At 42.3% G+C, this 22318-nt stretch overlaps 1 protein-coding gene across 2 annotated transcripts in view; it reads right to left on the bottom strand.

Annotated features, from left to right (window-relative positions):
• SMIM19 (small integral membrane protein 19) overlaps window positions 1–22318 on the bottom strand; it is a 37922-nt gene that overhangs the window by 8352 nt on the left and 7252 nt on the right. The window contains exons 3-4 of one of the 2 annotated variants that reach the window (XM_044447252.1): window positions 21999–22241; window positions 21401–21471 (exon numbers count right to left, since the gene is read on the bottom strand). In XM_044447252.1, coding sequence (XP_044303187.1) covers window positions 22219–22241 — 23 coding nt within the window. In that variant the 3' untranslated portion in view covers window positions 21401–21471; window positions 21999–22218. Of the gene's footprint in view, window positions 1–19157; window positions 21472–21998; window positions 22242–22318 lie in introns of those variants that run through there. The other variant, XM_044447251.1, reaches the window with a different exon arrangement.

Here is a 22318-nt window from a genome sequence, read left to right as displayed (position 1 = left end):
TCTTTCTATATTTTAAGATGTTTGGGAGAGGTCCTTCTTTTTGTACTGTTGTATTCAGAGGCACATTTGCTATGAGTGAGAGCCTTATCAGTGACTGCTTTCAAGCTGTGGAACCTCATGCTGAAAACAGGCTAGGCTGTCTCTCTCTGCTGAGCTCCTACCAACAGGGAAATACATTTTTATTCATACAAGTATCTGCCATGTATATTGCTCTGTTGGATTTAATGCTGTTTTTATTTTGTCATCATTGTGGTTTCAGTTGTGCTTTTAATGTAGTTGTCTTTTATTGCTTTGAGTTTTAATTTATGTATGATTGCAAGCTGCCTTGAGTGCCATTTTCTTGGCAGAAATCAAAGAAACAAACACAGAGATTGTTCATTCGTGGTAATTACATGTGAATGTAAACATTTTTGAGCAAAGTATTGATGCTATATTGATTAATGTAGTTAATGCAACTGAGTACAGAAAAAAAATGGTATTACAAGTGACTTGTTGCAATATGTTGGCTAAAGTTCTTGACAGCTGGTTTATTCATAGAAAGACATCTGAGACAAGCTCCATAAATAGCATCACATGGAACCCTTACACAACTAGCATCCTTCTCACATAGAAACTCAGAACTGACACCTTATACTCTCCATCGAAAGCCCATTGCAATCTCTATTTTGGGGTGACACAGGTGACATTTCAGTCAGCACTATGACCTGATGGCATTTTATTCTCTCTGAAAATATAGCATTCTACCTACCCGTATGTTACAAAAGCAGGCTGCAAATATTTTAAACAAATACAGAGTTATAATTGAAGGAAGGTGACAAGACTTCAGTGAACATTGCCAGATACTTCATTTTTACCAACTGTATTTTCACATATTATCTCTGCGATCTCAGAAGATTAAGTCAACATAATCCTCTGAGTATGACTGAAAATCTACTTCACAGTACAGATACTCACTATGTACCAAATTTCATAAACACAAGTGTTCCCCCATCAGATGTGTCCGTTAGCAGAATTAAGTCTCTAGTAATACTAGAAAAGATTGTATAGGATTTTTCTAATATACTTTGTAGAAAAAGATACATACCATGACAACACCTCAAGCTGACAATAAGCAATCCCATATGTTTGTCAGAGACAACTATTTCACCCCTCTAAAAATGCTTCTTTATAGTTCATACCAGTGTTGGGGACTTGAGTCGAGCAACTCACTCATAAGTTCAACACAAGTCATGTTAGTGACTCAACTCAACTCAGACTCGACTTGGGAGTCATGAATGAGTGACTCTACTTAAGATTTCTAAATGTTTTTTTTAATGATTGAGTCATGGTCTATATTTTTTGAGACCAAGGGCTCAAGGATATCCTGGAAGGTAGACACGAAAACAGCAGAGGCAGTGAGGGGGAGGGAGTTTCATGGGGGTGGCAATATAGGTGGATGGCTTAACTCTTTTTGGTGCACTTTGCTCACCTCAGCAGGAATCTCAACAGCACTTCTGCCCGCTGTCTCTGCTCTGTTCCCATGCATTTCCAGGGATGAACAAACAAGAACAACTTTAAAAAATCACTGGTATGGTGGGGTGCCTCCAAAAGCAGGGATGTACTGTATACCCTGCTAAGCCACTGCAAATGCAGATGGAAACATTGGAGGAGTCTACAACTCTCCCATTCCCACACACACAGGCACACCCCATTATTACCTCCCCTTTTTTTGATAGCTGGTTCTTGAGACTTGAGAAGATGCTTGACTCAAAATTTTATTGCAATGACTTGAGACTTGACTTGGACTTGAAAGAGCTGACACTTGACTTGAGACTTGGAGTAAAAGACCTGAATACGTCACTGCTTCATACTACTCTTTCATAAGAAAAGGATGTTTATTTGATTCATATATCAGGCTTCGATAGCACTTATTACGGCATTTTACAATCAACACACAATCCTAAAAATACTGGAAGACACTATCACTTAGAATGCTATTCAGAAGGGCTGGGAGCCAGTGTAGTTTTTTAGTTACAGCCTGATGTCATTTCCTTGGTTCAGCCATAGTAACATCCTATTAGATATAACTAGCTCTAACAGCTTGCTCTAATCTTTAAAAGACAACTCTATCTACAATACATCATAGAAGTCTAGCTTAAAGACTACAGAGTGCAATGTTTCTTTGTTTTTAAAGTATTTTATTATATTTTATTGTCTTGTTTGTATGGATTGTTATAAACTCCAGAGTCTTGTCTCACTAACCACCACTAACTGGTTAAAGAACAGAAGACAGAGGATGGGAATAAATGGCAATTTCTGCCAATGGAGAGATACTACCAGCAGAGTCCCACAGGATTCTTTATTAGGACCAATATTTTTCAACTTATTTGTAAATGATATGGAATTAGGAGTGGGTAGTTAACTACTCCTAAATTTGCTGATGACCCTAATCTTTTCAGGATGATTAAAATCAAAAGGAATTATGAGGAGCCCCAAAGGGATTTCTCCAAGCTGGGAGAATGGGAATAAAAACGACAAATGCAGTTCGATGTAAGCAAGTGTAGGGTAATACACGTTGGGACAAAAAAAAAAAAAAAAAATCCCATTGATGGGATTTGAACTAGCAGTGACTTATTAAGACAGGGGTCTTGGGGTAGTGGTGAACAGCTCAGTGAAAATGTCAGCCCAGTGCAGAGTTGCTGCGAAGAAGACAATTTCCATGCTAGGCACAATTAGGAATTAAATAGAAAATAGAACTGCCAAAATCTGACTCCCCTTACACAAATCTTTGGCGTGTCTGCACTTGAAATATTGTGCTCTCTTCTGGTCACCTTACCTTAAAAACGCTATTGAGTTGGACAAAGTACAGAAATGCAACAACAATGTTCAGGGGCCTGGGGCAGTTCCCCTATGAAGAGCGGCTATAACTGGAACTGCTCAGCTTAGAAAAATGGTAAGGGGATTTCAACACAAAGAGAGAGGTGTTCAAAATAATGCACAGTGCAGAGAAAGTAGAGAGGGAAGAACTCTTCTCCTCCCATAACACCTGAACCCAGGGTTATCCCATGAAGTTGATTGGTGGGAGGTTTGGGACAGATAAAAGGAAACACAGCAGAACCCCTGTATCCTTGTTGATTGGTTCCAAGCCCCCAGGGGATGCCTGAAACCTCGGATAATAGTGAACACTATATAACATATACTATATACACAGTAGGTTTCTTTTTTTCACAATTTCATTCCTTCTAACCTCAGCATACAAATATTTTCTTTCCCTATTACAGCAAGAAATTTTGCTGACAGAAAGCAATTTATGACCTCTTTTTGGCACTTTACGACTTCTCTTTCAGCTGACATCAAATGCAGTTAAGCTCAAAAGTGGTAACTGAGCCAGTGGATAGAGTGGACTTGCTGTACTTCCTCACACAGCATATGGTTGAACTACAGAATTTGCCGCCACAGAATGTGGTGATGGCTGCCAATCTGGAAAGGGTCTGGACAGATTCATTAGGGAGGAGGCTGTCAGTGGCTACTAACCTTCCTGGTCATGTGCTACTTCCTTTATTGGAGGTGGCATGCCTGCATATACCAGCTGCTGAGAAGCTTGGGCAAAAGGAGGTTTTGCACCCATCCTGCTTGAGGGATCCTGCAGGCAACTGTTTAGGCACCATGTATATGAGTGCTGGACTAGATGGGCCTTTGGTCTGATCTGGCATAGCTTTCTTATGTTCTCATGCAGAGCTTTGGCTATGAGGCAGTAAATGAAATCACCACCACCACCACCACCACCAAGTTTCTTGAATTTTCGCTTTAATGTTTTCTGCAAACATTGTCTATAAGCATGTTCTCTGCACATTTTGAAAACTATCCAAACCCACTGAACAACACAGGGTGGACATATTTTCACTGCTAGCTTTCCCATGGAATAACTGCATTGACAAGCAACATTAGTCGCCCCCTGCCCAGGGTGGAGAAAATGATGTGGTCCAATGGGGCAAAGAACTGGGTTTCAAGTTGGATGTCAGGAAGTACTTCCTGTCAGTTTAAGACCCCTTGGATAGGGAATGGGCTTCCACAGGAGGTGGGGAGGGGCATCAGTGAGGGTATTCAAGGAAAGACTGGATAGCTACATGCTGGGTATTACATGAGTGGAGCTGGCTAGAGCCAGGGGTCAGACTAGATGGCTCAGGAGACCACTTCTGACTTGCTATATTTTGATGTTTTTATAATGAATGAATATAATACCAGTCAAGATGGGAAGCTTCAAAGCATAGAAATATTAAATACAACTATCCTTTTCCCCTAGAAACCCTTATAATGCCAAAGTTATGTCTCAGTTCTAAGAATGTTTAGCTGCCATGAGCTTGAGGTAATTGATGTTATTCCTGTGCTCCTGTCTGGTTCATACAGCCTGTGTTTTGTATTGCCCACTATAGGCTCCCCTCCCTTGAGTGATGCAATCATAGATATGAAGGAGAGTCCTTGAATTAGCTTGTCTTTGTTGGTCCACCATTACAGAGTCGGTTTGACAGAATGGGGGAGCTTGAATGATTTGTGAATTGGGTTGTGTTGCAGGCAATATGCCCAGAAAAACCACAACTGAAGTGGGTACATGCAGAGCCTGGCAAATTACACTACCAACACTGTGGATGCCATATGTTGGAGTGTTTGTTGAATTTTCTGGACTGTGGTTATCGGTTCAGACTGGAGGCAGCAGGCAGAGCTTCTCTATGTGGTCCAGTAGCAGGTACACTCATGTTTGGGAGAAGTACAGGCATGTCCCAATGTATAGAATGGTCTGTGAAGGGAGAATAATAGATTTCTCCTTTTTAATACAGAATTCAAGTTTTTTCAGCAGACTGTCTTTTGGATGATACAAAGGAATCTTCCCTAGATGGAGCAACTAAAAGCCAATTGTTCAAGTAGGGGAAGAGCTGAATATATTGCAGTCTTAGATGGGCACAAACCACTGCCATATCTCTTGGGGCCATAGAGAGTCTGAATGGAAGGAATTTGAATTCATAAGTAGTGCCAACTTGGAACTTTAAGAAGTGGCAATAGTCCTGGTGGATGGAAATATGAAAGTATGCATCTTTCAAATCTATTTTTGAGAATCAGTCCCCCTGATGAAGTAGTGGGAGGATATTTTGTAAAGAGACCAACTTCTTGATCAGGATAAAGTGATTGATACACTGTAAGTCCAATATTGGGCAGAGGCTACCATCTTTCTTAGGAATGGTGAAATATTTGGAATAGAAACCTTAGCATAATTGGGCCAATGGCTGGGATGCATTGCTCTGTTTGCTAGTTAGGTATTGACTTTCCCAGTTAGGGCTGGAGAGAGAGGAGTGATGCAGACCATTCCAAGTGGTGGTAACATATTGAACTCAATGTGATGTCCATATTGTCTTATGGATAGCACCCACCTTTCCGATGTGATGATTTCCCATTTGAAAAGATAATTTCTGAGGTGGTCCTTGAACCAGAATAGTGTTGAGGGTGGTGGACACAGCTGGTTCACACAACTCATCAGTGGTGCTTTTTCTTCACTTCTAGCCTCTGTTTGTTGGGTTGCTGGAAGCATGGTGCTTTTCAGTGATGCTGGCAAGCCAACTGTTGCTGCTATTGGTACTGGATGGTGAAGGGGTCCTGCCTTGGTAGTGCTGGTATGAAACCAAGGGGCCCCATGGCCATTTATGTACTCTTGGAAATTGAAAGTGGTCCAAAGCCCATCCGTCTAGCCATTGCTCTGGCCTTTTGGAAGCACTGAGTTTCTCATCAGTCCTCATATTTGAAGAGCCCTTCCCTGTCAATGGGCATGTCTTTGATGTGGGACCATGCTTCTTGTGGCAGATTGGCTGCCTGAAGTCAAGTGTGCCTCTGAATTGCCACTGCACATACAAGTGCCCTGGAATTATAGTTGACATGGTGACAAGTGGTACTGATCTGCTGCTTAGACAGCTGGAGTGCCTCCATTTAGAATATCCTAGCCAGTTTTTGATGTTGTTTGGGGAGGAACTCTGCTAAAACACTCATCTTTTGCCAGAGGATGGTATCTCCCCATGGTCACCTCACAGTTCGATATATAGAGGTCCAGTCACATCACCACATAGATTCTCCTTGCCATCACATCCAAAAGATACCCTTCTTGATCTGTTGGAGTGCAGTGCTTCTGTTGTGACAGTCCCTGAGCTTACTTGACAATAATTGAGTTTACTCTTGGGTGGTGAAGGCAAAAAGGTATGTCTTCCTCCTAGGCCTGGTACCTGCCCTCCTGGCAACAAGAGGTCAGATAAGGCTCTGTCAGTATCTGCCACAGATCATTCACAGACTGCAAGAGTCTCGGTATAAATGGTATGGCTACCAGAAACATAGAAACAGAGCAAGTCAAAAGGGATCTCTCGGGCCATCTAGTCTGACCCCCAGCTCTAGCCAGCTCCACTCACAACATGCCTACTATGTGCAGAAGGTCCTCTGTCTGCACAGCATCATAGCTCAGTTCAGTCAGCTGCTGTAATTGCAGACTGAGAGATGCTGCCATTCGAAGGACCTATTCCAAGAACCATTTCAAGTCTTCAGAGGGAGAACCAAGGTCCTGAGCAGAGATAAGGTTTTTCAGCAATGTGGAGACCAGTTCCCTGTATGGTGGAATCATGATGGAATTAGCAGCATAGTGGGCTAGGTTGGATAAGGATGAGGCACTCGATGGCAAGGAAGGTCACTGCAGCAATGGGGATTGGCATGCAGAGGCAGCTCGTCATCATCGAGTTTGTAACAGATAGGTGAAGGCCATTGGACAGGCTTGTTGCACTGGCATTCACACTGGGTGGTTGCACAGTGGTCTGTGGTCATGGGTCATATCAATAAGGGCTGGACAGACTCTCTTCACAGTAGTACCATTCCAAAAATAGTGAGGGTGGCAGTGCCAGGTCTGTGTTAGCAGTCTGAGGCATTCTATTGGCCAAAGGGCAGATGCAAGTGATGGCACTACAAGGATGGTCTCAGAGAAACCTCCTGAAGATCCTCATCCTGGTGCAGTGTGCTTGCCAGATGGGTTGGAGATGTGATCTAGAGATGGGGGAGGCAACTCTTGTATCTCCCATTTGGAGAAGGAGTGGGCTATAGTCAGTTCAACTCTTTTGCTCCAGTTGGACCAATATCGGACAGGGCTGCACAAGAGGTTGATGGGCATTCTTGTGTGCATCACCACAAGAGGTAAGGGTAAGGGTGAAAGAAAAAGGGATCATTGAAAGTGAAAAGGGGTTTTTTCAGGTAAAACGTGAAGTAAAATGTTAAGAGGTAATCAAGAGAAAAATTTCATGAGAAAAAGTTATGAGAAAAGATAAGAAAAATGAGGCAAAGTATTGAAATATGCAGCTAGAAAAGCTCTAGGGCATTCAAAACAGCAGTCAAAATTGAACTGGGGAAAATGGCAGGAGGCCCACCTATTTATACTATGCAAGGGGGTGGGGCTCCCACCAAAATTTCTAAGCTTCACTAGAAGACTCTTCCTAAATGAAGGCCCTGCACAGGTGAAGCACCCATATCTGTGATGCAAAGAGACCATGAAGAACTTTACTTTGCCCAGTAAAAATTGCTCGTCCAATAAAAATCAAGTCATGTTAAGTTTGGAAAGGAACCTGATTCAGACTAATTATGGCCTGTTCCAACAAACCTGGAATACTATTTACAATACTATTTAAAGCAAATGCAGGAACTAAAGCTGTTAAAATGTTAATCTGGGTGTGCCTGAAGATAAACAAACACACTTTCTGGGAATAGTTATGAATTAATTGCAGATTTCAGAGAGGAAGCAGTAGCTTTTTTGATTATGTTGGGAACAAGATTATCAAAGAAAGAGTAAGTCCTCTGCTTAGGGAAGATGATGAGCTGTTAACAGGTGGTAACGGCAGAACTATTCAACTTCTATTTTACCTCAAAGTCTTCTCCAAAACCAGAAATGCATTTAATCTGGGACAAGTAGAACAATTTATATTCTGGGCTATAGATCCCTTGGTATAAGTAAGGTCATGGTTAGAAAGCATTTCACTGTAGGAATAAGGCCCACTTCTAAAATATAGTCTTCTAAACTTGAAGGAACTTGCAGATGGTATTTCAGAATGAGTATCTGTTATCTTTAAGAACTCCTGGAGAACAGGTGAGCTGCTAGAAGAATGGAGATGAGTAAATATGTTCCCAAACTTCAAAAAAAAAAAAAAGGGGGGGGGGAGAAAAGGAGGGAAGAAAGCAGATCAAGGAAAACAAAGACCAGTCAACCTAACATCAGTACTGGGCAAAATTCTTGAACAGATTATTAAAGTGATCAGTTTGTGAGCATCGAGAAATAACTGATAATCTCTCTTTCCCTTTTGTTTAGTAGTTACTGGTTTGATAAGTTACGTGAGTGCTGTGGACATAGTCTGCCTTGATTGTAGCAAAGCATTTAACAAGGTTTACCATGATGTCCTGAGAGGATAGCAAATATTCACAGTTGGCTGCAAAAATATATCTAGCAAGTGTTAATTATTGGCTAAAAATCCTGCTGGAGGGAAATCTCAAGTGGAGTGACACAGGGCTATGTCCAAATCTCTGTGCCATTCCATATTTTTATAAGTGACTCAAATAATTTGGCGTATATTGTATCCATTCCAGTTGCCCAGGTTCATTATATAACTCATTCTATGGTCCTACGTATTTCTGAAACACAGTAGTGGAAGATTTCTCAGCAAACTGGAATGATAAACCCCTTTTCCAATTCTTCCTTTCAACTGCTCTAACAATCCATAGAACATAGAAACACAGAAACAGAGTGAGTCAGAAGGGGCCTCCAGCCGGCTCCACTTATGACATGCCCACCATGTGCATGCCCAGCCTATACTTAAACACCCTGACCAATTGAATTTCAACCACCTCCCATGACTCTTCATTTTCTCTCATTATCTGTATTAGTTTAACAGTTTATGGAAATAGAGCTGCAAAGGTTATGGTTTCATGGGTTATTAATTGCATATAAATGCCCGCTTAGGAGTTTTTTTTCTGCAAAATCTTTTGAATGAGACAAAAATCAAGTGTGCCAGACAACAGCAGCTAGAGTTATAATGGCAACAAAATGGAAAGTGAGGACTATCCATCTACAGACCTGTTCTCCCCTGCAGAGGAAGGCAGGACACGCTCCAATGGAGCAAAGCTCAGGGAGTCAAGGTTTCATTTGGATGCCAGGAAGCACTTCCTGACAGTAAGGACACCGAGGGTGTGGAATGGGCTTCCACGAGAGGTCGTTGAGGCCCCATCGGTGTGGGTGTTCAAGGATAGGCTGGACGTCCACATGGTGGGCATGTCGTGAGCGGAGCCGGCTGGTGCCGGAGGTCAGACTAGATGGCCCGGGAGACCCTTTCTGGCTCCCTCTGTTTCTATTTTTCTAGTGAAGACTGGAAAAACAAATTAGCAGAATATGCAGTAATGGGAAAATTAACCAGTTATATAAATAGAAGACTGGTTAAAGAATTTAATGATAAATGGAAGGTTTCCTATGCATATATAACCTAATAAGAGAAAAAATAGAATGTATGTAATGATATCTATTTACTAACCAACTATATGTAAAAGACCAGTTAATGAACTTTATGTTAAATGGAAAGCCTACTATATGTACTTTTATTTAGTTATTGAGAGAAAAAAACAGAACCTATAGACATTCTTAGTGAAGCATAACTGCCATATAAATGCTTTCCAACCACTTAAAATAGATCTAAAAAGAATGGAAAGTATTTTAGTATTAAGTATACAATGATCAAATTGATATATTTGATTTATGAAACTTTTAAATTATGATATTATTTTACCTGGGGGAAAAGAATTATTAATTGCTGGTGGGTTTGAATTACTTTTTACTTGATATCCATGTCAAAGGTTTTTTTCTTTTGAATTAACCAACTATTAGTAAGTCAAAACTATAGTTATAAAATTGATAGAAGTAATAATTAACTTTTTGTGTAACTTCTTGCATTCAGTACTATGTCATTTTTGTGAAAGGTTCCTCAGTATCTTTTTCTTTTTCATGTTACTTTTTCTTGCTTTTCTTCCCTTTTATTTATAAATATAAAAATAATTTTAAAAGACATCAAGTGTACCAGAGCTTAATTGCTACTACATAATGGCACCCAATGGGTCAAAGATTGTCATCATGCTGGTTCCAGAAATAGCTTTATTAAAGTAAACTCTATTAAATGGAAGAGAAAGTAAGACTTGAAAGCTTTGTGGCAGAGCATCTGTGCATGCTATTTATTAGATTACCCACAATAACCTCGATAAACAAAACCTAAACAGAATGCCAAATATAGGACCTGCTAATCAAACATTTGTAACTACAGCTCTGATCAATTTCTTCAGTTGAAAGCAGACTATATCCACAGGTATTAATAAGAAAAAGCAAGTATTTAATTCAGTGTTCCACACACATACACAATTCCTCTACCTATGGGTAAGGCAAGCATGCATGTAAATTATGTAGAAACCCATGATTTCAATCTAGTCTTAACAAGTAATGATTTAATTCATGACTTAAATCAAATCCACCCTGCTTGAAATTAGTCAGAATTACCTTTAACTGTGATTTCCTGATTTGCATAAAACAAATCACAGTAACAGAATATTGGAAGCAAAACTTAATGCCTCGTTCTGGCAGTGCCAAGGTTCACCACAATCCATTCACAGTATGTAGATAGCTACCTTTATTAATGTGTGTATATTATTAATTTCAATCACAAACCTAACATTCTCTTAGATGTCTGTTAAATGGCCATTCCAATTTGCTTCTTAAGAAGCAACTGTTGACTTTTTGCCCTCTGCAATAGTTTCTGATACAGCATGAATTTCTAAATGCTCATATTTCAGGTGTGTCTCATTTTCCCTAATGTCAAAGATGTCCGCCAACATCTATACCAGGGCTATGGAGTTGGAGTCATGGAGTCAGAAGCAATTCTTGGGTTGCTAGATCTGGAAAAATGTGCTGACTCCAACTCCTAATAAATTTACATTGTGATATAATGTTAAAATTTCTTCTTTTGCAAGTAATAATTTGATTAACCCTTTTTTCAGGTTACATTTACAGGATTTCAGGAAATTTTTCAGGATATATTTTAACAACATATATTAGTGAAAGTGGCACCCCATGAAAAATTTACAATGGCAAAAAAGTGTCAACAAAGTCAGATGTTTTTGAAAACATTACAATAACAACAAATGGGAAATATTATGAGTGTCAATATATTATGAGCAGAGCCGGCTGGAGCCGGGGGTCAGACTAGATGGCCCAGGAGGCTCCTTCTGACTCACTCTGTTTCTATGTTTCTATGTATTATAAAAGAGAATGATTGTGAAAAGGCAAGTGTTGCAAAAAATAATTTTTGTAGTTGGATAAAAATGCACCTTCAAGAGCATCAAATTTAAAAAGACACTTGCAGTGTTTAGTAGGTTGAGTGCTTTCAATCAATAAAGGAAATATATATTTACTGATATATAAATAAAGGAATTGGAGTTGAAGGCATTATAAATTGAAGAGTCAAAGTCAGGGCTGGTGTCAAAGGTTTTATGTACTGACTCCACAGCCCTGATTTATACAATGGCAATTTTCAAGACCTAACCCAAATGTATTAGATGAAACTCATTTAAAGTATAAAGGCTTTGGCTGTAACTACATGAAGCAGAGTTTTGGCATAGGGAATGGAAGAACTGCCAGCCAAATGAATATCCTTACTTCTTTATTTGATGTATACTTCAAGGATACAAAGCAGGAACCTTAAGAGGAACTCATCAAGAGCAACAATTCTACTGACCTTCTTTGCATATTAGTTTTGAAATCAAACTAAAAGGGATGTTGTTAGTCACATGGCTTGCCCTGACACACAGGACTGTTCTGGTATACATGGGGAAATGGCATGGAGATTGTAACATGGGGGGCTTTAACACCTCTCCCCTGTGGGCTGAGTCATATAAACCCAGTGATTTTCAACCTTTCCACAGCTGGGGACCAGTGAAAACAGGAAAACCACCTCAAGGACCACTGAGGCAGAAACAAAAAGACATCTCTCCCCTCCCGGACAGCACCAGCACAAAGCTCACAAATATGATACCAACTGAGGAAGAGATGGTGGAGCACAGCCAGCTCTCACATCAGTCTGCAGTGAGCGGGATGCCCCCCCCCCCCCACCCAGACAGGCAGGAATCTCTGGCAGACCGGTACAGGTTTGTGGACAAGTGGTTGAAAACCACTGATATAAGCTATGCCAATAAGAACTGTCCTCCTATTGCAAATAGCAAGGAAGGGGAATTCTGATTAGACAACATGTAGGGGCAATACGTTAAGGACCCTATGCAACAATCACGATTGCATCCCACCCCTTTTTAAAGTCATGCATTTTAAATGCATTCACCAGCTAGCATAACATCCAGATTGGTCCTTAGGAGCAGCATTTTGTACCTATCCAGTCACATAACAAGGAAACAAAATGTTTTCATTAGCAAAACCAATGTTTTCCTGTAGCTGAGAGGGCCAGAAAAGGTTTAGGCATGCTCACTTTCTGGTTTAGGTGCCATAAGATAGGTATATTTTTACAACAAATGCTGGCAGATTGCCTTATGGGGAAGGGGAGGAAGAGTCCAGAATAAGGCTGTTTCGTAAATCTAATCATAGTTAAAGTATAAGCCTCACTGAATTCACTGAGGAACTTCTTGATTTCTTTCCAAGCAAACATGCCTAAGACCCAATAGTAAGATTGTTATTATCAGGAAAAGGTGTCAAGTGCAGACCAAAACTCTGACCTGCATTCCTTACATCCCACTTAATTTTCTATTACATACATACAACTTTCGCTTCTCAATTTCTCTCCACTTAACAAAAAAAAGCACTGTATGACTCCCCTTCAGGTTGCACTATAAACTAACAGTTGAAGCTCAAGACAAGACACAAGATAGGTAAAATCAAATTAAAGAAAGCCAAGAACTAAACTTGTCGAGCAAAGAGGGGAGAAGAGCAAAAGCTACACGCACGCGCACGCGCACTTACTAGCAAGGAAAAACACAGTAAACGGACAAAAAGTTATCAACTGATCTCCTAATGGTAAAGGAAAGAGACTCGCCGTTCACTCCACCAGAGCAAATTAAGCGGATTACAAAATGCGGTCGCCTTAACCAACGGATAACCAACACGCAGAGCAATTTCCCCGCCCTTCTGAACCTTTCGGTTCTCTTATGCCCTAAGAGGAATGGGAAGACAAATAGCAAAGCCTGGTTTCCCACAGCACTTCCCCATTTCTGTATTCAGTATTGCACCCAATATCCACTGGCCCTTCCCAACATCACGGGCATACTTTGCATATGCAGAGCGTGTTTGAACGCGCTGAAGCACTGCACTGGCATTCCCTTAACCCCTTTCACCTCGCCGGGAGTTGGCGGTCTGGTTTCGCAGCCTCCATCCTGTCCAACTTCTGCCTCCCCCCCACATGACTAAATCGCCGATGGGAAAGCAAACGCCAGTCACCAGGCGTTCCGATCAAAAGAAACAGGGGCCCCTACAGAAGACGGGATCCGGGCAATGACCGCAGAGAACAGGCGCCCGACCACTCCGCGTGACTTTGGGTCACCGTGACCAGGACAACGAAGACGAACTCTGAGTCACCCGAGGAAAGTATTCCGCCCGCCTTCTTGCACTGACGGCACCAGGAGGAACGAAAACGAGGAAGGCGAATCCTCCTTCACGCTCGCGCGCCCGCCCGCCCGGCAGTTCACTCACCGTCCGGCCACGCGCTCCACCGGGCGCCTTCGCCTACCCGCTCTGCTCAACAACCGCCAACCACGCCGGCAGGACCCGGATGCATATCAAAATAAAATTAAAGACCCCAGCACCGGAAGTAAAACGAAGAGGCGAGCATACCACAGAGATGGGGAAATGGCACGTAAAACACAGCCCATACTTCCGGTTTTGGTAGTTTCCCGTTTATTTCCATACCGGAAGTGATAATTATCAGTTGAATTCTATGACGATTAGAGTTTCCACTGGAAAGCAGGTTTCCCCTTCGGAAAAAAGGTAGTAAGAAAGTTGTTCCTTGGATCTTAGTTTGGGTGGAAATTTTAAAAGTGGAACTTGTGTACCTTAAAGTCAATGAAACAACAACCTTCTGCGTGCAGCTCAGTGTCAGATATGGATAGACACAGGTAACTTTACTAAAATGTATGGAGTTACTTGAACGGGGGATAATGTGAAAATCCAAACCCACCTCACCACTGTATCTAACTTACAGAATTATTTTATTTATTTATTTAGAATAGTTCTATGCCGCCCCATTCTCAAAAAGCCTCGGGGCGGCTTACAAAATAAACAATCATATAATTAACCTAAAAGACCGGAAACATCTTGGCACAAGCATAAAACCCAATACATATAATCAATAATTAACAATTAAAAGAACTTTTAAATAAAATGGTCTTGGCCTGGCGCCGAAAAATAAATAACAACGGGGCCAGGCGGACCTCTGTGGGGAGTGCATTTCATAGGTGGGGTGCCACCGCAGAGAAGACCCTCCTCTGGGTACTCACCCTCCTAATATCTTTCACGGACGGTTCCCAGAGAAGGGCCTCTGCCGCTGACCTCAAGGGGTGGGAGGGCATATATGGATGCAAGCGCTCCTTTGGATAACCAGGTCCCAAGCCGTTGAGGGCTTTATAGGTGATAACCAGCACCTTGAATCGGGCCCGGACTTCAATGGGAAGCCAGTGAAGCTGATGGAGAACTGGGGTTCTATGAGAACAACGCCCAGTCCCCATCAGCAACCTGGCAGCTCTGTTTTGCACCATCTGAAGTATCCAGACTGTCTTCAAGGGCAGCCCCACGTAGAGTGCGTTACAGAAGTCTAATCGGGAAGTTACCAATGCATGTGTCACTGTTGCCAGGCAATCGTTCTCCAGGTAGGGACGCAGCTGATGGATCAGCCGAAGCTGAAGGAAAGTGCTCCTTGCCACCGCCGTCACCTGAGCTTCTAATGACAGCTCTGGGTCGAGGAGCACTCCCAAGCTGCGAACCCTATTCCTAAGAGTGAGTGCAACTCCATTCAGGACAAGGTCCAGGTCTCCTACCCTGACGCCCAAACCACCTACCAACAGGACCTCCGTCTTGTCTGAATTGAGCTTCAGTTTATTGGCCCTCATCCAGTCCATTACCTCGGCCAGGCACTGGTTCAGCACAGCCACTGCCTCACCTGGATTAGTTGAAAACGAGAGGTAGAGCTGGGTATCATCAGCGTACTGATAATTCTGCAGCCCACACCTCCTAATGACCTCTCCCAGCGGTTTCATGTAGATGTTGAATAGCAAGGGGGACAAAATGGACCCCTGCGGAACTCCATGGCATAACTGCCATGGTGCAGAGCCATAGTCCCCCAGCACCACCTTCTGGAATCGGCTATTGAGATAGGAGCGGAACCACTGCAAAGCAGTGCCTCCAACTCCTAATCCCGCTAGCCTATCCAGAAGGATACCATGGTCGATGGTATCAAAAGTTGCTGAGAGGTCCAGGAGAACCAACAGGGACGCACTCCCCCTCTCTCTCTCCCTGCACAGGTCATCATACAGGGCGACCAAGGCAGATTCAGTACCATACCCGGGTATGAAGCCGGACTGAAATGGGTCCAGATAACCAGTCTCATCCAAGAGTGCTCAGAGTTGTCCTGCCACCACCCGTTCTAACACCTTGCCCAAGAACGGGATGTTGGCCACCAGTCTATAATTGGCAGCCATCTCTGGATCCAGGGATGCCTTCTTTAGGACTGGCCGGACTACCACCTCCTTTAAAAGGGGTTGACAACCTCCAGGATCCAGGCCCCTATCCCGTCCTTGGCTTTGTTAAGTAGCCAAGATGGGCAAGGGTCCAGTAAGCAGGTGGTGGGACGTACTTGTCCAAGCACCTTGTCCACATCATCAGGACGCAACAACTGAAACTCATCCATCAATTTTGGACCTGATGGCAACTTTGGCACCTCCCCAGAAGGTTCTGAGTCACTAGTGGAATCCAGCTCGTGACGAATCTGAGCGATTTTCTCCTTGAAATGCTTGGCAAAGTCATCACAGTGGGCCGTCAAGGGTGGCACAAGATCTTTCTTGGGGTCTGGGTGAACCAGCCCCTGTACCACCCGAAAGAGCTCCGCTGGACCGCATTGTGAGGAGGCAATGGAAGCGGAGAATAATTTCTTTTTCGCCATCCTCACCGCCACAGCATAGGCCCGATAATGGGCTCTTAAGTGTGTTCAGTCAGATTCATCCTGTGATTTCCTCCACCTACACTCTAGACGTCTCCCAACCCGCTTCATCTCCCGCAATTCAGGTGTATACCAGGGGGATGAACGGGCTCTGCCAGGTGGGAGAGGATGCTTAGGAGCGATCGTGTCAATAGCCCTGGTCATTTCCCCATTCCACAGTTCGACCAAGGCATCGACAGGAGCACCAGCCTTATCAACCGGGAATTCCCCCAGGGCCTTCAGGAATCTATCCAGATCCATCCAGCTCCGGTGGCGGACCAACACAATCGGGTCCGCACCCTGACAGAGGGAAAGGTCGCTCTCGAGCTCAAACCTCACGAGGAAGTGATCTGACCATGACAGGAGTGTCAGACACAAGTTCCTCACCCTCAGATCCCCCTCTTCCTGCCCTGTCAAGAAAACCAGGTCCAGAGTGTGTCCACATTTGTGGGTTGGGCCAGTGACATGTTGAGACAGCCCCATGGCCATCATGGAGGCCATGAAGTCCTGAGCCACCCCGGTCAGAACCGTCTTGGCGTGGAGATTGAAGTCCCCCAGGACCAGCATCCTGGGAGTCTTCAACACCAAATCCAAGACAATCTCCATCAGCTCAGGTAGGGAGTCTGTTGGGCAAAAGGGTGCATGGTACACCAACAAAATCCCCAATCTGGCTCAGTCACCCAACACCAAGTAGAGGCACTCTAGACCCGGCCTCAAGAGAACAGGAAGCCCCGTGAGGGAAATAGAGGCTCGGTAAACCAAAGCGACCCCCCTCCCCTCCCCTCCAGGCAAGGTCGGTGCTGGACCTGATACCCGGGTGGGCACAGATGAGAGAGGGAGACATCCCCCCCTCCCACCCAGGTCTCTGTAATGCAAGCCAGGTCGGCCCCCTCATTCATGATCAGATCATGGATGAGTGATGACTTATTATGGACCAACCTGGCATTAAGCAACAGCACCAACAGGCCCAGGGGGTGGTTGACAAGCCTACCTGGAACCCTCCGGCTGGGGGAATAACCAGAAAGAGGAACAGGTGTTAACCATCTGTCCCTCCTATGCGGACTCATTAAACCCCCAATGCCATAACGTCCATTGCCCGTAACCACCCCAATGCCCATGCGCTCCTCAGGCAACCCCATAGTCAAAGCTGAAGATGAATCCATTAAAATAAACTAAAAACACATTAAAAACACTTAAAAACACCCCCACAATCCCCCCAACCCAATTAATCATGGATTACATTGCAGGGTACCATAAGCAACTTTCTCAGTCACTTTGCATTGCAATATAGAAATTACCTGCAACAAGGTTGCATAAAATCCCAAACCTGGACACCTGTCATCTTATTTCTTTGCTCTTTCTGCCAAACCTGAAAATGGGATAATTTCATTGCTAAAGGCTAGGCTCAGAGATGCCTCATGCCCATTTGACAATCTTCTGCAGCCAACTGCAAGTAAAGGACTTTTGCTTATGTGGACTATTGAGTATTCCACTTTCAAAGCCTTCAGAGCCTGGAGGAATAGCAGCTATGGCACGATGTGTCGACATTGGGGAGGGGGGCAGTAGATTTGACAATCCACTCATTTGTGAGGGGCACCAGCAAACCTGCACTCATGCAGTGTGAGTGTAGCATGGAAGCAGGGTGAGGCATGACATCCAGTACAGTCCATCCATGCATGCTATTATACATATAAGTGTCATTTACCTTTTCTTGGCCCCAGGGAGGAGATAATTTAGGAAGTGATACTGCTTCATTTCATGTTTCCCTACAATTATATTTTCCCTCTTCCTTGTGGATTGTCCCATTTTGCTTCCAAAGCACAAATCCGCTATTTGTGGATTTGAGCTCATTATTACAGGGAACAGGTGCTATCAAATACAAAATCTTCTTGATTTCTACACGTTGAGGATGTTCAACAGGGCACAATACCCTCTATAATCCCATATCCAGCTTCCCACTGAAGCAGATTTCCTTTCCACCCTTCTTTCTTGATTCCCTTTGAAACATTATCACTCCTCCCTCTCCTGACTCAGTGGAGCAGTTGATATGTGCAAAACAAGCCAGCATAACTTGTTGTGAGTTACAATGTATGGCAGACTCACTTTGCATAATCATTGGTCAAGGCTTATTGTGTCATCTGAACCAGGCAGCATGGCTTATTGGAGAGTTAAATAGCCATACAAGTCATGTCATTCAGCTTCAGATAACATGGCAAGCCGCAGCAAAGAACCACATCTAGCATGCACTGCAGTTCACAATCTACCATGTTAAAGCTATTGTGGCTTGTTTTGATCAGGCAAACTGGATCAAGAGCTCCTTCTCAAATACAGTGCACAGTCTTCAACACACTCATATTTCTGGTCATACTCTTCTATCCTACCCCGCATCTTAATCTAGTAGTTTTCCCATCCATGTCCTCAGCCCCATTTTCAACTTCCCTCCCTGCACACATGGGTTGGATTTGCACAACAAACAGCACTCTCTTGCTGATTAGTCCATTGTGACCATGAGGCAGATTCTCCCTCCCAAGTATACCTGCATGCCTGTGTTGCTTTTCCTCAGTTCCAGCCCACCCCATCACCAATTTTATTAAATGAAAACAGTTTCCTTGCCATTTCCATTTCTCCCTTCTTGCATTTTCATGCTGTTTTCATTTCTTAGGATAAACTGGAAAATGAACATATTGTTCAGCCAATAAGAAAAAAAAGGGTAATGATGCATCTATTGCTAGGGGACAGTAGACATCAAAGGCTGGAAATGCTGACTCATGGGGAACTCTATGTTTCCATATCAACAATGGTAAAAAAGGCAATCAGATGACCAGAGAAGCCACAACATGGAAATGCTAGAACAGAAAAGACCACTGATTCTCAGTTTCAGAAAACCAGTCCTACCATGTGGGAATTCTAGAGCGAGGTCCAGATGATACAACAGGTCCAGATGACACAAAGGGTGTCAGCAATGAAAATAAAGTTGAGTGTGCTTCTAAAGAAATAAAGTTATACAAATACTTTAGTTCCTCACTGAAATGGGAAAATAAGTGTCACACAGATTCAACTTAAATTATATTTAAATGTATTTTGTACTATTATTAAAAATAATATGAACATTTTATGTGCAGGAGCTGCAGTAGCATTTTACAAGGGGCACACTATAGTTCAGTTACCAAGAACAGATATTCATAGCAATATTGAACAGTCCAAAGATATTGAGGATTCATTACCATACTATACAGTCCTAAACTCACAGAAATTAAAAATTGATGTACTTTTATTCTTCAGACACATACAGCATGAGAACTTCATATGTATCACTTAAATATGTTGTTACTATGTAATCACAGAAGTTGTGGCAGCCAAGATGCATGTACTTTTAAGCTCACATAATATTGTATCTACATATGTAGATCGGAGGACAACTCTTGCATCTACAAAAACCCCCTATCCCAATGTGATACAAGCATCAGTCCTTAAACTGCTAAAGTTTAACTTACTTTCCTCACAGACTTGAAAAATCAAAAACGTCTCCACAAGCATTTAAGCACAGGACAATTCAGGAGAAACAGGTCATACACAGGAAAATGATATGTCAGAACTAGCTATTTAATACTAGGCAGAAATCTATGCAATTGTTTTATTTACTTTAACCTACAGTTGGAAGTATAATACATTATTAGGAAAGCAACTTATAATTAAAGGCTCAGTCCTATGGGTTGTACCCTCAGTGACTGTAAAACCCTGAACTCATAGGGTTACATTCATTCCCTAAGAGTGGGAGGAGCAGAGAAGACAAATTTAACCTTCCCATCCTTGTATCCTGCATTTTTGCAGGGGAGTTTCAGGCATTTCAAAGGTATAACAAAGGAAACTTCAGCACAGCTCATATCATGGCCTCTCCAGTTTCCTCTCCCACATGCCAAGATGCCTCCTTTTCCTTCCCGTCCAAGGCCAATGTCAAAGGACACCCAGCACAGTTCTTTCCACACCAACTGCAAGGGGAGAAAGCAGAGGGGCCCATTCTTTGCTTCTCCAGTCTGAGGTCAGGGCACTGTTTCCAAACCTGAATCATGGAATCCAAATGGTCTCATGGTCCCTCAGACATCACCTAACAGCCATAAGGTTGCTTGCTTAATCAATCAAATATTAGTTTCAAAAATGCTTGAATCAAACAGGTTTTTAACATTTCTTCAAATATTTAAGCACCTACATACAACTTAGTGATCATTTTATAATTCCACATGAGTTTATAGAATATCTGTAAACTAATAAACTATAACTGGCCATTAATATGGATCTCTTTTCTAAATAGTTCTAGCAGTATACACTAAACTCTTGTCCTGCATTCTAAAACCTTGTTTTTAAATCCCATTATGGTATCACTTAGAAAGCCAGGGAAAAACAGCTCTACTGTAAACTTCATTAATTGGAGATTTCCTGAACATTTTCATTATATTTTTGCTTAGGATTATGAATAACAAGCTACTTAGGCACCAATACTCAGTCTTAACAACTTAGTTCCACTGGGTTCAATAGTCCCAAGTAGCCTTAACTAAAAATATTCTGACTTTTAAGAATAAATTAGACAGAAAAGCATCAGGGGAGGGGGGGAATTAAATGGGTAAATAAAAATATCCATGTCCTGTGGCATCTATACTTGAAAATAACTGCAGGTATTCAGGCTTATTTCACTGGTGTGATGGGCTATTAGGCATATCACTGTTTTTTCTTCTATGTGCTAATGTTTAGAAGATATGCCTCTCTGAGCCTCTTAACCAAAAAAAGTTTACTTTAGTGCCCACATACCATGTCCCATGTCTCATACCTTTCTTGAAACCAGCAATGGGGATAACTACAATACCCACAATGAACATCTCAATGATACTGTAAGCTCCTGGTTTTACTGGGGGGGGAAAACCCTGTAATACAAACTAAAAAACAGAACCAATATGCATGAGCCCCATTCATATTTCAGGTTTCAAAGAACATTCCCTAGATGTACGCAAGGCCTGTTTGTCAAGAAATACTGTATGGAATCACTGCAGAGTAAAATGACTGTAACAAATTAAAGTTGCATTGAAAGTGACTACATCCCAAAAGCTCTGGCATCCTCAGCACTGTTTCTTGATTTCAGAATTAAGTCTTCATTCCATCAAAAGCTGTACACTATCAGTCTGTTTCTGTGGTTGTTGCTGCTGGTCATATTTCCTTGCTAGAAAAAAATGATTGAGATATATTACACTACTATCCCAAACATACTTAATACAAAATAAGCTCCAGTGAACCATGTGTGACTTACTCTGAAATTAACATGGATAGGCCTGCTATCTATTACCAGATTTTTTTTCTGATCATATGGTACCTACTTGGTACCATATTATCAGAAAAATAATATGGCACCAACTTCAAGCCTATATTTATCCGCAAGATAAACTAAAATACAAGCGTAACTATTTTCTATGTGTACATTTTAGCAGCAAAATTTGCCTTAGATGACAAGTGGTAAATGTTCCCTTTTAATAGTAACAGCAACTCTTAGCACACTATTTAGTACTTGTAGTAACAATCCTTGCCTCTGTACATTTCTTGCCTTCTGTTGGATGTCCCATATTTTGGCTGTCCAATGTAACAGCCACATTGGATTATAATTATAAATTATAAATGTAGCCAAACATCTCTGGGTGCTTCACAACATTTAAGTCACCCATCCATATTTCAACCAGGCCCAACCCTGCTTACCTTCCAAGATTAGGCAGGATCAAGCACTTCAAGCTTATAAAGGGAAACATCATAATCTTGCATCCTGAACCTTATAAAGGGACTTTGACATGCTCTGGTGCAAAGCTTTAAAGCTTTAAGCCCTGGATCATAGAGAAATGTGGAGGGGTGACCATTTCTGGTCGAAAAAGACTATGTCTTGTGCCAAAATCTATATATTTATTGATTGATATCCTTTCCATCAAAAACTGGTGCTCAGGATTACTAACAAAAAAGAAAATGGGAACATGTTCAGAGCCTACTACAAATTTTGGCAAAGTACATGTCAAGATTCAACAGCA

The sequence above is a fragment of the Varanus komodoensis genome, unplaced genomic scaffold (assembly GCF_004798865.1).
Source record: "Varanus komodoensis strain SLA01 unplaced genomic scaffold, ASM479886v1 scaffold51, whole genome shotgun sequence".
NCBI lineage: Eukaryota > Metazoa > Chordata > Lepidosauria > Squamata > Varanidae > Varanus > Varanus komodoensis.
This window is presented reverse-complemented; position numbering and strand designations above follow the sequence as displayed.